This window comes from Leucoraja erinacea, chromosome 47 (assembly GCF_028641065.1).
Source record: "Leucoraja erinacea ecotype New England chromosome 47, Leri_hhj_1, whole genome shotgun sequence".
NCBI classification, from domain to species: Eukaryota; Metazoa; Chordata; class Chondrichthyes; order Rajiformes; family Rajidae; genus Leucoraja; species Leucoraja erinaceus.
The window spans coordinates 1,339,391-1,356,002 of NC_073423.1; the positions used below are offsets into that span (position 1 = coordinate 1,339,391).

General features: G+C 42.9%; 1 protein-coding gene across 2 annotated transcripts in view; it reads left to right on the top strand.

The window, feature by feature from the left end:
* The window catches only part of sugt1 (SGT1 homolog, MIS12 kinetochore complex assembly cochaperone), an 88,328-nt gene extending 72,412 nt beyond the window's left edge, over positions 1-15,916 (top strand). For both annotated transcript variants that reach the window (XM_055664843.1, XM_055664842.1), the window contains 3 exons: positions 1,485-1,569; positions 11,254-11,435; positions 15,569-15,916. In XM_055664843.1, coding sequence (XP_055520818.1) covers positions 1,485-1,569; positions 11,254-11,435; positions 15,569-15,670 — 369 coding nt within the window. In that variant the 3' untranslated portion in view covers positions 15,671-15,916. The remainder of the gene's footprint in view (positions 1-1,484; positions 1,570-11,253; positions 11,436-15,568) is intronic.
* The last annotated feature ends 696 nt before the right edge of the window (positions 15,917-16,612 follow it).

Genomic DNA, 16,612 nt, shown 5'->3' on the forward strand with positions numbered 1-16,612 from the left:
TAATTTTATTAATGTTATCACTTACTGTGGATTTTTTCTTTTAAAATTCAAATTAAACGGATAATACAGTTGAAAATTTGGTGAAATGAAATATTTCTAGTTTTCTTTGTCCTTGAATTAGTATCCTATAATGGCTTTCTCCTAGAGAGTAACTTGGCAGTTGAGGAGTGTGAATGAGAACACTAGAAGGAAAGGGAGTACATTTGATGTCACTTGGGGTCAAACATTTGCTGGAAATACTGAACAGATCAGATAGCATTTAGAGAGAGAAAAAGTTAGTCGTTAGTTCTCGTATAAACTGAGTTCAACAATTGGAATTGTTGAATTCAATATCTGAGATATGCAATATTTTTAGATGAAATAAAGATGCAAATCAGAGTAGGATGGGTCACAATGACAGATAACTGAATTTCAAAATCATTCTCAGAATCTGCAAAGTGGCATTCAACTTATTTTCCAGTGTAGAAGACACCACATTATGAGCATTACACTAAATAGAAAGAAGTGGAAGTGAATTACTGCTTCACCTGGAATGACTCTGGGTTCCTGGGTAGTGTGAATGGACAATATAAAAGTGTGCATGTTGTGTTTCCAGTGGCTGTATGCAAAGGTGCCAAGAGTAGTGGAGTAGATGGGGAGATGGAATTGTGAACCAGGTTGAAAGGGGAGGGAGAAGTTGTGTCTGGTGATGAACGTTGTTGATTGTGGCAGAAATAATAACGGCTGATTTGTTGAATATGAAACCTATGGATAAGGCGAGACAATGAAAGGAGTGAGAGCAGGTTCTGGAAATAGACACAGTTGAAAGCCCTAGGTAGACACAATGCTGGAGTAACACAGCGGGTGGAAAATCTATGGAGCGAAGGAATGGGCGACGTTTCAGATCGAGACCCTTCTTCAGTTGTAGAGTGGAATGAAAAGGAAGATATCTCAAGGCACTGGTGAGGAGAGTCTTGTCAACAGGACAGATGCAATTGAGCCAGAGTAACTGGGTGAAGACTAGAATCCAGTCCATTTACCCGGTTACTCTGGCTCAATTGCTTCAACAAAATGTTGGAGGAGATGTAGGTACGATTTGAAAAACCTATGGCTTCTAATAGATATTGGGCGCTTATTTATTCTCTGAGATGGTGATAGATAAGTTAGAGGAGATAAGGGTCAGATATGAGCCATGTGAAAGTGACAACAAGTTAATTTTCTGACAGTGCCTGACGAGATAAGAATGGAACTCAATGACGGTATTGCCTCAGCTCAACAGAACAGCAGGTATGATGGAAGGAAATTTAACCTTATTGCATACTGCAAGCAAGTCAGTAAAATTGAGGATGGATAGTTATGTAGAATTGGAGCGAGAATTCCCCATTTTTGTACTTTCATCACTTTCAATAAAAAAACAAGCTTGGGAGATTATATTTAACTTAAAGTGACAGTAGGTAATTGATTTATCGTGAAACAATCTTTGATATATTAATTATGTTTTGTAGATAGAGATAAAAATGAAGAAAACTGAAGCAATGCGGTGGGAAAAGCTGGAAGGAGTTGCACCAGATGTAAAACACATCATGCCAGGTGAAAATATGCCACAGTATGTTTGAACATTGAAAACAAATTATCCATTTTTTTTTAATGTCATTAATATTTTTCCACGAACCTGTTGCAATTTTCTCTGGCTAGAGGAATCTGTACATATAATTGCTTTATTTTGCCAAAGGGTAATAAATGCAGCTTTACAGATCTTTTTGTCATTAGTCAATAAAATATTTAGGTGAGGAAAAAGAAACAAACAAATGACAACCTTGAATATATATACCCACTGACTGAGCATCCACAATTCTCTGGAGTAGAACACTCCCAAGGTTCACAACCGTTAAGTAAAGCTTACATAACTGACCTTAAATGGCTCATTCCTTTGTTGTGAAATTGTGTAACTGGTACAATACAATACAATACCTTTATTTGTCATTTGAACCTCACATGAGGTTCAAACGAAATGTAGTTTCTGCAGCCATACAATACAATAAAAGAACCAAAACACACACCAACACCATTCACATAAACATCCATCACAGTGGCTCTCCTCCTCACTGTGATGGAAGGCAAAGTTCTTGTCTCTCCCCTGCACTCCATTTCCCTCCCGAAGTCGAGGTCAAAGCCCCCGGCGGGCGCTAGTCCGCGGCAAATTAAGGCCGCGCCGGGCGTTGTAGGGCCCCCCTCCAGGTCACTCTCAACCCCGCAATTCGGGCGGGAGAAGTCGCCGCTGCCGGTGCCCCGCAAAGCAGCCTCCCACCGGGGATCCGCGAGCTCCCGGTGTCACCATCCACCGGAGCCGGGCCGCATCAACGCGCCACCGCCGCTCTCCACGCCCCGAAGCCGGCCAGCTCCACGTAGGTAAGTCTGCAGCAGCTCCTCAGCAGCTCCACGGCAGGCTCCTCAGCAGCTCCACAGCAGCTCCACAGCAGCTCCACAGCAGCTCCACAGCAGCTCCACAGCTCCACAGCAGCTCCCCAGCAGCTCCTCAGCTCCACAGCAGGCTCCACAGGCTCCGCGGCTCCTCAGCAGCTCCCCAGCTCCACAGGCTCCGTGACTTGAGCCTCCAGGTCGTTCCGGTGGAGGCCGCCCCACGGCGCTAGGCCCCAACGGCAACGGAGCTCCGACAGGGAAAAGGTCGGGTCTCCATGCAGGGAAGAGATTTCAGCCAAACCAAACAGCCATTCTGCATCCATGTCATCCCTTTTCAGAATCCTATGTAATTCAATGAGGCATCATAATTTATTAGCTCGCAGCAAATGGAGGCCACTCTTATTCAATCTTATAAGGCACCCCAAGAAACATTCTGGTGAATATCTGCAACACTGTCTCAAGCAAATATCTTCCTTTAGTGTGGAGACATACCTCAGCACAAATTTATGCAGGGTTAAGGTAAGCTCCAGAACTGCAGAAAGATTTTGTTTTCCATGTAATCAACTCGTTTATTGTCATATGCACGTGTACAGCAAGGTACATGTTAACTGAAAATTTTGCATGCAGCGGTTCCACAAGTGCGCAAATTCATATTGCACACAAAAGCACAAATTATGCATAGATTGTGCATGACAGTAAAATCCTGCGTAACAGTAAAAAGGCTTCTGTGCAAAAGCAATTATGAAACAAGTCCATGGTAATACAAGAAAGTGAGCATTGTTGCCAATGCTGAATTAGAGTTGTGCAGCTTGGTTCAAGAACCTGATAGTTGTAGGAAAGCTGCTGTTACTTACCCAGATGGTAGAGATCCTTGATGATGGATGTCGGCTTCTTGAGGCAGTGCCTCATGGATACTTTTGATGGTTGGGAGAGCTGTGTCACTAATGGACTTGGCTGAGTGCCACTCTGCAGCCTCTTGCAATGCTGTTAATGGAATTTCCGTACCAGGCCACAATGCAACCAGTTAGGATACTTTCTGCAGTGCATTCGTTGAAGTTTGGTAGTATTCAGTGTAATGCCAAATTTTCTTTAATTTTGAAGAATGTAGATGTACCTGGGAGATACCTTCATGTTTACATCGATGTGCAGGGCCCGGGTTCGGTCATCCAAGATGTTAACACCTAGGAATGTCTTCTTCCTACTTGCCCTTTCTGAAGTCAATAGTTAGTTCCTTGGTTTTGTTGATATTTAGCGAGAGGTTGTTCTTGCGCACTCCTAAAGCAGATGTTCCATCTCGTATTTGTATGCCGACTCATCGTCAGTCATAATTCTTCTAATAGTGATGCCATTGGGAAACTTAGGAATGGCTTTGGAACTCTGCTTAGCCACATAGTCATGTGTGTAAAGAGTAGTACATCAACTCCTTTCATTATAAACAATGTATCATTTGTCTTCTCAAGTGCTTGCAATACCCTATCTGCATGTTAACTTCCTGTGTTTCATACACTGGCAGTCCAGTCCAGGAGGCTGCAGGGTGATTTGGGTGAGTGGGCGGATGCATGGCAGATGCAGTATAATGTGTATAAATGTGAGGTTATCCATTTTGGTTCTTCAGTGGATTTATTTGAGTATAAATCCACTCTTATTCAATCTTATAAGGCACCCCAAGAAACATTCTGGTGAATATCTACAACACTGTGTCAAGCAAATATCTTGCAGTTGTACAGGGCCCTGGTGAGGCCGCACCTGGAGTACTGTGTGCAGTTTTAGTCTCCTAATTTGAGGAAGGACATTCTTGCTATTGAGGGAGTGCAGCAAAGGTTCACCAGGTTAACTCCTGGGATGGCGGGACTGACATAGGATGAAAGAATGGATCAACTGGGCGTATATTCACTGGAATTTAGAATGAGAGTGGATCTTATAGAAACATACAAAATTCTTAAGGGATTGGACAGGCTAATCTTCCTGATGTTGGGGGAATCCAGAACCAGGGGTCACAATTTAAGAATAAAAGGTAGGCCATTTAGGACTGAGATGAGGAAAAACATTTTCATCCAGAAAATTGTGAATCTTTGGAATGCTCTGCCCCAGACAGTGCAGGCCAATTCACTGGATATATTCAAATGAGCGTTAGATATAGTTCTTAGCGCTAACGGAGTCGAGGGATATGGGGGGAAAAACAGAAACGTTGTACTGATTTTGGATGATCAGCCATGATCATATTGAATGGCGGTGCTGGCTCGAAGGTCCGAATGACCTCGTGCACCTAATTTCTATGTTTCTATATACCAACTTTAAAGTGTTGCATCTCAATTTTTTTTTCTATTTTTCCTATTAAAGTCAATAATCACATATTTTCCCAAGTTATGTTCCATCTTGCTCACTTAATTGGTTTATCATTTGGTTGTCTTTGCATCCTCTATATTTTTAGCATTGAATAATCTGTTATTTTATTCCTTATGTTGACACATATTGTAAATTCTGAGTAAATCAATTCCTGTTTTTATTGCCCCAAAGATTTAAAATAAGGGAATGTTAACCATTTTGTGATCATGTGCATTGTATTAAATGCAGTTCATGTGCTTTAGTTTGAGGTGTCTACAAAGACTATATTTTGCTGAGCAGGTTGATGGGCTTGCTTGCAAATTTCTATGTAGGTACTAGACTAAGTGGGACACGGGAGGACTGGTCCCCAAATGCAATATTCCACCTCTCCAACAATTCCAATATTGGTGGCCAGGTGGGGGGGGGGGGCGGATGCTTTCTGGAGCGCTAGTATGAGTGTTGTAGGCGGATGGGACTAGTTTCCAGAGGGCTAGAATGGACATTGTGGGCTAAATGGATTCTTGGGCTGACGGCTCCGTCACTCAAGCCTGTTGTGCTGGCAGCTCACACATTCACGGCTGGTGGGCTTGCAGTTGACTCACGGCTATGCCTTGAAATTCCATTTCAAGCAGGGTGCAAGGCCACTAAAGACAGCGAGCCGTGACCTCTCCCTCCCCCATCTTGCAGAGACTGAGCCACGCCCACACTTCTGGGTTTTATAGTCCCTCTCCCCCTCCCACCAGAAGGGGCGTGGCCTTCATGGCATGATTGACATGAGAGAGAATCTCAACATTTTGTAAACACTAATAACTATTATTTTTCATCTATGGGGAAAAATCCTCGGCACATGATGAGCGGAGGGGGACTGAGTAAGATGGCGAAAAATCACAGACGTACGTGGTAGCGTTTTTTCTAAAATCAATATAAAACGCAAACAGGAAGTGGTGAAGATTAGACTTCTAATTATATAGAAGGCAAGGCAACTTTAATTAGACAAGGCAACTTTAATTAGACAAGGCAACTTTAATTAGGCAAGGCAACTTTAAATAGGGAACACAGCTTAAGCATTTCCAAACGAAAGGCAACACAGCTTTAGCATTTCCAAACCAAAGGCAACACAACTTTACCATTTCCAAACCAAAGGCAACACTGCTTTAGCATTTCCAAACCAAAGGCAACACAGCTTTAACATTTCCAAAACCAAAGGCAACACAGCTTTAGCATTTCCAAACCAAAGGCAACACACTCACAATTTAGTAGACATGTGTTCAGTGTTATTCACAGCTCAGTCTGAGAGACGTGACCCTCGCTCCCCCATCTTGCAGAGACTGACTGAGGCACTCAACACTTACAGATTTTATAGTCCCTCCGGAAAGGGCGTGACCTTCAGGAGAGAGAATCTCAACATTTTTTAAACACTAATAACTCTTTTATTTTTCATCTATGGGAAAAATCCTCTTGTCCTGTGCAGCGGAGGGGGATTCTGAGTAAGATGGCCAAAATCACAGCCGTAAGTGACAGCGTTTTTTCTAAAATCAATATACAGAACAACAGGAAGTGGTCAAGATCAGACTTTTAATAATATAGATATAAATGCTGCCACAACTTTGAGGTTTTGAGAAGATGCAGGGAAACTGCTCAGAAATGTAATCAAAATACTGGGAAAATCTCTTGACCAAGTTGAGATCTAAAAACAGGTTAGGTGGTGAAGTATACTGAAATCACATCGCAGTCCATGATAGGACATGATGTATAAATTTTGATTTCTCCTTCATTTCATGTGGGATTGAGTCTAGTTAGACTTCCTTCATTCATTGCTCTGTTATTACATGCTGTCCAGGAAGTAAGCAAATTAATTATATCATTTCACCATGGATTATTTCTGTAATTAGAACATCTGGAAATGGAACAAATTAGTACATCCAGAAAAGTTTTTTTTAAGATCTAAAGGTTACCTTAAATACTTAGATTTTGTACATTATAAGATGTCTCTTAGGGCATGAATAACATATTTTATCTGAGAACATCGAAGGCTTATGCAGAACATACAACAATTACAAGTTTTAGAACAGATGAAGAACAGATTCTCAGTCCATCTTGACTGCAAAACGTGTCAAGTTTACAATTAAAAACACAAAATTTATAGCATAGAAAAACTCTATTGGTAAGGGTCTGTTCCCACTCAATGTAGCTTATCCCACTCCTCGGATAACAGTTTTATTGGACTTGAAGGTACAATTAGGTATGTGAAGAGGAAAACATTAGTGAAGACCAAAGTTGGACCCTTGAAGACTGAAAACGGTGAATTTATTATGGGGACAAGGAAATTGCAGATGAGGTACTTTGGATCCGCCTTCACTAAGGAGGACACAAACAATCTTCCTGATGTACTGGTGGCCAGAGGATCTGGGGTGACAGAGGAACTGAAGAAAATCCACATTAGGCAGGAAATGGTGTTGGGTAAACTGATGGGACTGAAGGCTGATAAATCCACAGGGCCTGATGGTCTGCATCCCAGGGTACTTATGGAAGTGGTTCTAGAAATTGTGGACACATTGGTGATCATTTTCCAATGTTCTATAGATTTAGGATCAGTTCCTGTGGATTGGAGGGTAGCTAATGTTATCCTACTTTTTAAGAAAGGCGGGAGAGAGAAAACAGGGTATTATAGACCCGTTAGCCTAACATCGGTGGTGGGGAAGATGCTGGAGTCAATCATAAAAGATGAAATAGTAGCACATTTGGATAGCAGTAACAGGACTGGTCCGCGTCAGCATGGATTTACGAAGGGGAAATCATGCTTGGCTAATCTTCGGTAATTTTTTGAGGATGTAACTAGGAAAATGGACAAGGGAGAGCCAGTGGATGTAAAAAGCATTTGATAAGATAAGATTAGTGGACAAAATTAGGGCACATGGTATTGGGGGTCGAGTGCTGACATGGATTGAAAATTGATTGGCAGACAGGAAACAGTAGGGATTAACGGGTCCCTTTCTGAATGGCAGGCAGTGACTAGTAGGGTACTGCAAGACTCGGTGCTGGGACCGCAGCTATTTACAATATACATCAATGATTTAGATGAAGGGATTCAAAGTAACATTAGCAAATTTGCATACGACACAAAGCTGGGTGGCAGTGTGAACTGTGAGGAGGATGCTATGAGAATGCAAGGTGACTTGAACAGGTTGGGTGAGTGGACAGATGCAGTTTAATGTGGATAATGTGAAGTTATCCACTTTGGAGGCAAAACCAGGAAGGCAGATTATTATCTAAATGTTGTCAAGTTGGGAAAAGGGAAGTACAATGGGATCTGGGGGTCCTTGTTCATCAGTCAATGCAAGTAAGCTTGCAGGTACAGCAGGCAATGAAGAAAGCGAATGGCATGTTGGCCTTCATAACAAGAGGAGTTGAGTATAAGAGCAAAGAGGTCCTTCTTCTTTAGTACAGGGCTCCAATGAGACCACGCCTGGAGTATTGTGTGCAGTTTTGGTCCCCTAATTTGAGGAAGGACATTCTTGCTATTGATTGAGTGCAGCGTAGGTTTTACAAGGTTAATTCCCAGGGATGACAGGACTGGCTTATGGGGATATGGGGAGAAAACCGGAACGGGGTACTGATTGTGGTGATCAGCCATGATCACATTGAATGGCGGTGATGGCTCGAAGGGCTGAATGGCCTACTCCTGCACCATGTCTATTGAATTGCTGTCCAATTATTGAATGTGAAAGAAAAATTATGGTGTTCAAATTGTGGACATTAACTAAGCACTTACATACTCATTACACTTTCTCAATTTTGTTCATTGTATTGATTGATAAATCTATTTAGTACTTGCTCCGACAAGATTGGTATGCTTGAACATACATGATGAGTATGATGAGAAAGTGAAGATATAACACCTCTGAATTGCTGAACTCATTCTGGGTGAACCTGGAAGATGGCATTTAAATAAAAGTTAGGAGTATTATGTCCATTTTGGGGCATTACAGCACTGTGGGCTTTAAACATAGCACTATGGCCACAGCTCTGTGGGTCACAGACTGTTGAGGAAAATTCTTGTATAACAATGAGTTTTGAAAGAATTCTCTTTGAACCTTTGATTATTTTTCATGCAGTAGTAGAATTCTGGATAAGTGGTGAAAGGTTACCAGTGGGATTGCAGTTACATTGGGATTGGCCTTGATTTTACAGAACGGTGGGTGGGCTCAAGGGTGAGAGGGAGGGTTGGAGATGGGAGAATTCTCTTTCAAAACTCATTGTTATACGAGAATAAGAGGGATGGAGAAAAAAAGGAAGGAGGAGGGGGGGGGGGGGGGGGGGGGGGGGGAGGGAGGAGGGAGGGGGAAAGGGAAAGAAGGAGAGGAGGGAGGCTTCAAAAATGGCTTCTATGTCATCTGGTGCTAAAAGCAGGAAGCAGCCATTCAAACTGCAGTACATAAAGAGATGGCAAAGAATGCACTGTCAAGTAAGGTGCGTAGAAGAATGTCAATTGGGAGCAAAGTTATGCATTCTTGTACTCTTACATGGATATGACCGCACATTTAAAAAAAAAAGAAATTCAGCAAAATAGCACCGCGTAAAATTACTGATTTCCTCAGCAAAATGCTGAGGAATACTGAAGAAGTACTAGAAAACTGAAATGCTCTGACAAAGCTTGGCAGCTCTGAACATTTAAGACATCTGCAGCAGGTAGATTGAGTTTGATTTATTGTCACATGTACCGAATACAGTGAAAAGATTTTGTTGCATGCTAACCAGTCAGCAGAAAAACAATACATGATAACAATTGAGTCATCCACAGTGATCAAATACATGATAAAGGGAAATGACGTTTAGTGCAAGATAAAGTCCAGTAAAGTCCCCATCAACGATAGTCCGAGGATCACCAATGAGGTAGATAGTAGCTCAGGACTGTGCTCTAGTTGTTGGTGGGATGGTTCAGTTGCCTAACAACAGCTGGGAAGAAACTGGCCCTGAATTTGGAGTTGTGCCTTTTCATACTTTTATACCTTTTGCTCAATGGGAGAGAGAAGAGTGAGTGGCCGTAGTGTGACTCGTCCTTGATTAGGCAGGTGGTCCTTACAACACAACATAAAGTGTAAATGGAGTCAATGGAAGGGAGGTTGGTTTGTGTGATGGTCTAGGCTGTGTCCACAGCTCTCTGCAATTTCTTGCAGTCTTGTATAGAGTTGATCCCTAGCCATGCTGTGATACATCCCGATAAAATGCTTTCTACGGCACATCTGTAGAAGTTGGTGAGAGTTGTTGGGAACATGCTGAACTTCCCAAGCCTTCGAGAGACATAGAGGCATTAGTGTGGTTTCTTCGCCATCGCTTCAATATGGGTGGTCCAGGACAAGTTGTTGGTGATATTGTTTGGTGATATGGAGGGGGTTATAATTTGAAACTTTCAACCATCTCTACTTTGGCGCCATCAATGTTAACCGCGGAATGTGTACAGCTTCGCTTCCTGAAGTCGATCACTATCTCTTGTGTCTTGCTGACATTGAGAGAAAAGTCAGGTCATGAAGTTCTCAATCTCCTCCTGTATTCCGTCTCATTATTGACATCTTGCCCACAATGGTGGTGATGTCTCCGAATTTGTAAATTCAATTGGATTTGTACTTGGTTGCACAGTTGTAGATGTAGAAGGAGGAAAGAAAGGGGCTGAGAATTATTGTAGAGGATAATTTGTTCCCTATCCTCACTGATTATGGTTTGTTTTGTAGGTGTACCCGAGTCCTTCATGTTGATGTAATTGACATACTCTATTAATTACACTGTATGCCCTTCCAGGTATTTTTTTACTTTAGTTCAGATTCATCTGCAGAGGAAGGAGAATATGTGATAATCAGTAGGTGGTTTCCTTGCATGTATTTGTCCTGATGCTACAACACATGTGAATCCAGAACATGAATTTTCAAGGTCCCCCTTCCTCTGCGTCACCACATCCCATAGGACAGGGGACACCCTGGTCGGGTGGTGGAAGAATCTTAGAGAATGTCTGAAAGATGTTTTACTTTTATTGTTTTGCTTAATTTTTTTTGAATAAATTTCCCAATTTTTGTATATCTTCTGGTGGACTTGGCAGGCTTGACTTGACTAAGTGGGTTTCTAATGTGTCCAATGCTACCTAGTTTTTTTGTTTTTTTCTTGCAATATTTGGTCCGTTTGACAATCACAATATTGTTTTTCCAGAATTTACAAGTAGCCCGAACATAACAATGGCACATTTCCTTCCCTAAGGTTTGCTTGATGGGTTTTTATGACAATAAGGTTATTTATTCACATTTAATTGGTTGAATTTAAATTGCTCACTACAGTGGTGAGATTTGAGCTAATCTTCAGATATTCTTCCACATTTCTAGATTATTTGTCGAGAGGTACAATCACAGTTATGTAGATAGTAACTCGTGTTATTCTATATTTGTTTTTTAAATGCATTTATTGAAAGCAGTGATGTTCAGGTTATTCACGTAACTTCAATCACCCCTTTAATTTAGCTTGTGTAATGATCTTTATCTTTAGAACAGCCGCAACCATATCCTTCCTCATCTCACAACACAAAGAATTGGGATAAACTGGTAATGGAGATTAAAAAGGAAGAGAATGATGAAAAACCAGAGGGAGATGCTGCTCTAAATCAGCTCTTTCAAAAGATCTATGCAGATGGCTCTGATGAAGTAAAGCGTGCTATGAATAAATCATTTGTAAGTATTACTATTTTATTATACACTGCGTGTGTGTGGGTGTATTTATTTATTATCCAATATATATGTCACCTAATAAATATTATGTACACAAATACAGAGTTTACAGCAGGAATTTTACCCTTGCTCCAAATCATTGGTGCTTCTAAATGGAAATAATTTGGAATGATGCACTTTGGGTATATTTGCACTCCAAATCACGAATTGACACAATCATCTCATTCCTGATACAGGTGCACAACCTTTTATCCGAAAGCCTTGGGACCAGACACTTTTCGTAATTCAGAATTTGTCGGTCTTCGGAATGGACATTTTTTAGCGTAGATTTTAATGGCTGGCTCAGTGGTAGAGTGTTCGGCTCATATCCGCAAGGTCGCGAGTTTGTGCCTTGATCCCGGCAGTTACTCGGTCGCGAGTTTGAGTCTTCAATGTCGTTTTTCTTGCAGAATAAATGTTTGTATGAAATGCAGTGTAGGAGAGGTGTACTGACTGTGTGGGCAGAACTTTGGAAGTGATTGCCCACCAGTCTAAAAAGCCGCTGTGTCTCCCTGTCCCTGGGATAGCAGGGGGCGATCAAACAGCACAATACCCCCCTCCCCCTCCAACTCCAGTGGAATCCTCTCCCCGATGGGCCGCTACGGCGACAAGTGGCAGTTTGCCCACAGCCCGAGCTGCGCCACCCCAAGAACACCTTGCACACCATCAGCTTCTGCCCCTACGTGTTCCTCTGGAGTTGGAGCGGGGCTGGGCTGGAGTTGCTGCTGGCTGTGGGTCTCTGGGATCTCCGTGCTTGCAGTGGGCCTGGTGGACGCTGTCCCGTTGGTCCTGACGTCTCCGGTCACTCCCCTGGACTGGAGCTGAGACTGGGAACTGTACCGCCCTTGCCCCCTCCCTCTGCAACTGCAAACAACCCCACTCTCCTGCAAGGGCGGTACAGTTCCCGGAGGATAGCAGGTGGCTGGAGACGTCAGGACCAACAGGAACCCGCTCCCCGATGGCCCCCTACGACGCCCCGAGCTGCGCCCCGTCATCCGCAACCCAGGTTCCTCTGTAGTTGGAGCGGGGCTGGGCTGGGCTGCTGTTGGCTGTGGGTCTCTGGGATCTCCGTGCTTGCGGTGGGCCTGGTGCTCGACGTCCAATTGGTCCTGACATCTCCGGTGACTCGCACCGATCTGCTGCCATCGCCGACGTGAAAACAGTACAAAGCCCCCGCGCCAGTGCAATGAGCGGGGAGCTGGAGAGGGGAGGGAAGGGGTCACACACATGGCCGGGGAGCAGAGGGGTGTAGGTGGGGTGAAACTGAAGGGAGCGACAATCTGCTGCTGCCTGCACGCTGAGTTAAAAGGTTCCCACGCAAGACTCACGATACACTGTGTATCGTGTCTACCGTATGAACTTTTTAACTCAGCGGACAGGTAGCAGCATATTGTCAATTATTAACCCTCCCGTGCAATATACCCTCACCTTCTCTTTTATGAATGGGGATTTAGTTCCCCTTTCTTCGAGGACCGACCGAAGGTTCCGCTGTCACCTCTGTGGGCCGCCCTCGGTGAATGTCCTGTCTCCCTGTCCCTGGGATAGCAGGGGGCGATCAAACAGCACAATACCCCCCTCCCCCTCCAACTCCAGAGGAATTCGCTCCCCGATGGGCCGCTACGGCGACAACTGGCAGTTCACCCACAGCCCGAGCTGCGCGACCCCAAGACCAAGACGTACCCCTTGCACACCATCAGCTTCTGCCCATACGGGGAGCGTGTTCCTCTGGAGTTGGAACGGGGCTGGGCTGGAGTTGCTGATCTGGGATCTCCGTGCTTGCAGTGGGCCTGGGGGTTGGTGTTCCGTTGGTCCTGACGTCTCCAGTGACTGCCACTGTGCTGCTAGCATCGCGATGTGAAGACAGTGCAAAGCCCCCGCGCCGGTGCAATGAGCGGGGAGCTGGAGAGGGGAGGGAAGGGGTCACACACATGGCCGGGAAGCAGAGGGGTGTAGGTGGGGTGAAACTGAAGGGAGCGACAATCTACTGCTGCCTGCACGCGGAGTTAAAAAGTTCCCACGCAAGACTCACGATACACTGTGTATCGTGAGTCTACCGTGGAAACTTTTTAACTCAGCTGGCAGGTAGCAGCGTATTGTCAATTATTAACCCTCCCGCGCAATATACCCTCACCTTCTCTTTTATGAATGGGGATTTAGTTCCCCTTTCTTCGAGGACCGACCGGAGGTTCCGCTGTCACCTCTGCGGGCCGCCCTCGGTGAACGTTTTCAAGGACCTTTCTTCAAGGACCGAAAAAAATGTCGCTATTCGGAGGTTTTCGTTATTTGGATCGTCGGATAAAAGGTTGTGCACCTGTAGTACCAAAATACGTTAAATGTATTGATTATCAATATCTGATTTTATTAGCTAGAAGATTAAACTCACTCTGCACACCTGTGATGTCCTGACTGTGTTTCATTTCAGAATATGCCGCCAGTGCAATGTTTTAATTATATATGCAAAATTCATTTTATTTAAGGAAGAAAAATCACAATGTAAAATTTGTCCTTTTTAACTTATCCTTGGTTGGTTCTTAGTATTCCTCATTCTTATGCAGAAATTCCTTATGTAAACCATGACTAGCTCAACAATATCCTTTTACTAATTATGATATTATGTATGTATCCATTTTTTCATGGATTTAATTTTTGTCAGTATTATATCACTAGTTTTTCCCAGTTAAATGTCTTTGTCTTTATTTGGCAAGTATGTAAATGATCCCTATTTCAGATCGCCGCCTTGCTGATGTTATTATCCAAGTCAAGTAATGGCAGCGAAGGAGGGAGCGCAGAGAGGGAGGGGGTAGAGAAGGTGGAGAGGGAGGGGGGTAGAGGGAGGGTGTTGGAGGGGGGAGGGGAGTAGAGAGGGAGGGAGTAGAGAAAGCGAGGGAGGTAGAAGGAGACGGAGGGTTCTCGTACTCTGCTTGGCCTTTACTATGTTCCAGCGGCGGGGTTTTTTTTCGGCCCCGGGCTCGGCTCTCACTCCAGCTCGAGCACCAGGCTCGGCTCCAGCCGGGGCCCCGCGGCACCACCCTCGCCACTAGGTGTCGGGCGCCGGCAGCGACTGCCACGCGAATGTGCCATAGTGCCCCTCCCTCCCAGCATTGTGACATCACTCGGAGGCGGTCGAATGCGACGTCACTCTGGGGTATTTTTTTCCGAAATAGGTGAGTTTTCTGCCTTTTTAAAAAACTTTAAACGATTAAAATGTGCGGAAATATAGGTGGGAATGCAACGGGAAGATATTTATTGCCTCGATGGCAAAAATGTGAGTAGAATGTGTTAAAATGGGAAGGCTGTAGCCTAGCGTTTGGAAGAAAATAGGAAAATAGAAATTGGCACGCACGCATACACACAGACAGCCACAAACAAGACAAAGAGTTTTAGTAATAATATAGATATAGATGAGTCTTGCTCTCCTGATTTATTTCAAGCACTCAATGCTTTAATGTATATTTGTGGTTAGAATTTTCCCTTTGTTGCTTTGCCAATATTTAATTTAATCCTCTTGTTGACCTTTTTTTTTTAAATGGCCTGATTATTGAAGCTTACTTTTATTTTTTTCCTTTGGATTTTTTTTCAGTTAATTTTTCCATGTAGCTTCAATTAACTTCCCTTCAACGAATGTCATTTTGTTTCTTTTTCGGTATAAATCTGTTCACTGCTAAGGTTTACTTGTACAAGGCTCCAGAATTTTATCACACCTATCTTGGGCACCATTTCAACCCATGCATGGTAGTGTAAGAGCAACTATAGTCAGAATATGAATCTTCCTTGCTTCCTGTGTCACTGTTTTGGAACTGTGATTTGTAGCTATTTTTATTTTGAACTGTGATTTGTGGCTATTTTTCATTATGCGTCTACTTTGCTTTTTAGCTCTGGGGCCTGACTCATGCTGCATTGTAGGGGATTTCTGAGTATAGGAACAATTGGTAACTTTTTTAAGGTGCTGTGACTACTACATTCCTGTACTCAGTTTACTCATCTTTTCACCTCCATTTCACGAAGAACCAGCTCATTCTGTCCGATTGTGGCTGTTTTTGCAAATTATTACCTTTGGAGCAATAATTAACCTGTACTTTTTCATGTGTTCTATGTAGACTGAATCTGGAGGCACTGTTCTGAGCACAAATTGGACAGAAGTAGGCACCAAACCAGTGGCTGTAAATCCCCCAGATGACATGGAATGGAAGAAGCTTTGAATACTGAACTTAGCATGTTGATTTCCACCAATAATTCAACTTTAAAAAGCGCATACAAATCTTGTGTCTGTCCAACACTCTAGTTGTCTTTGCCTTAGCCATAGATGATCTTTGCATGGTTTGGATGAATTCTTTGGCTTGACATTAGTGTTAGAGGAAATTAAAGATGTTTTTTCACTTTAGTTTTTAATTTTAAAAATGTGAACTGTTTCCTACCACAGAATAAATTGACTATATATCTATATATGACCTTATTGTGTGTGTGAGTAGTTTTATAGCAACCCTTGTTTGCAATGGCATTGATTTCATACACCTAAACGTGATTTTTCTTACCTCGTTGCAACAGAAACTTGATACTTTTGACAATGATGTGTTTCTATACAATGTGAGACAGATTAACACAGTTCACAATTCCCCCCCCCCCCCCCTTTTGATAAAATGGTATAGTAATTAAAAATATCAAATGAAGGGTTGGGTAAAAATCCAAAATGCAAATAACATGAAATTACACTTTTTTTTAGTTGAATATTTTCTGGTGCAATTTTGATAAGATTTTGCTTTTGTTGCTCATACTTAATGCTTGATGGCAAAAGTGAATACATTTACAACACTTATTGGCTTTTTAAAATGTCATTGTAGTGCTAGTATAAAATCTAAGAACTCAAATATAGATTCTTTTTGCTATGATTATATTTTGTGTTATCATTAATCTTAGTATTCCAGCTAAGATTTCCATTTACCAGTTCCTGAAATCAGCCGGTAAAAAACATACTCTTATTGGCCCCTTGAGCCTATTCTGCCATTCAATTATGATCTCAACACTGCCTCCCTGCTCTCTCCTGCATCCACTGGCTTGCTTATTGTTTAAACATGTCAATTTCCACTTTGAATATATTTAATGTCGCCACAGCCCACAGAATTACAAATAAGTATAACCCTCTG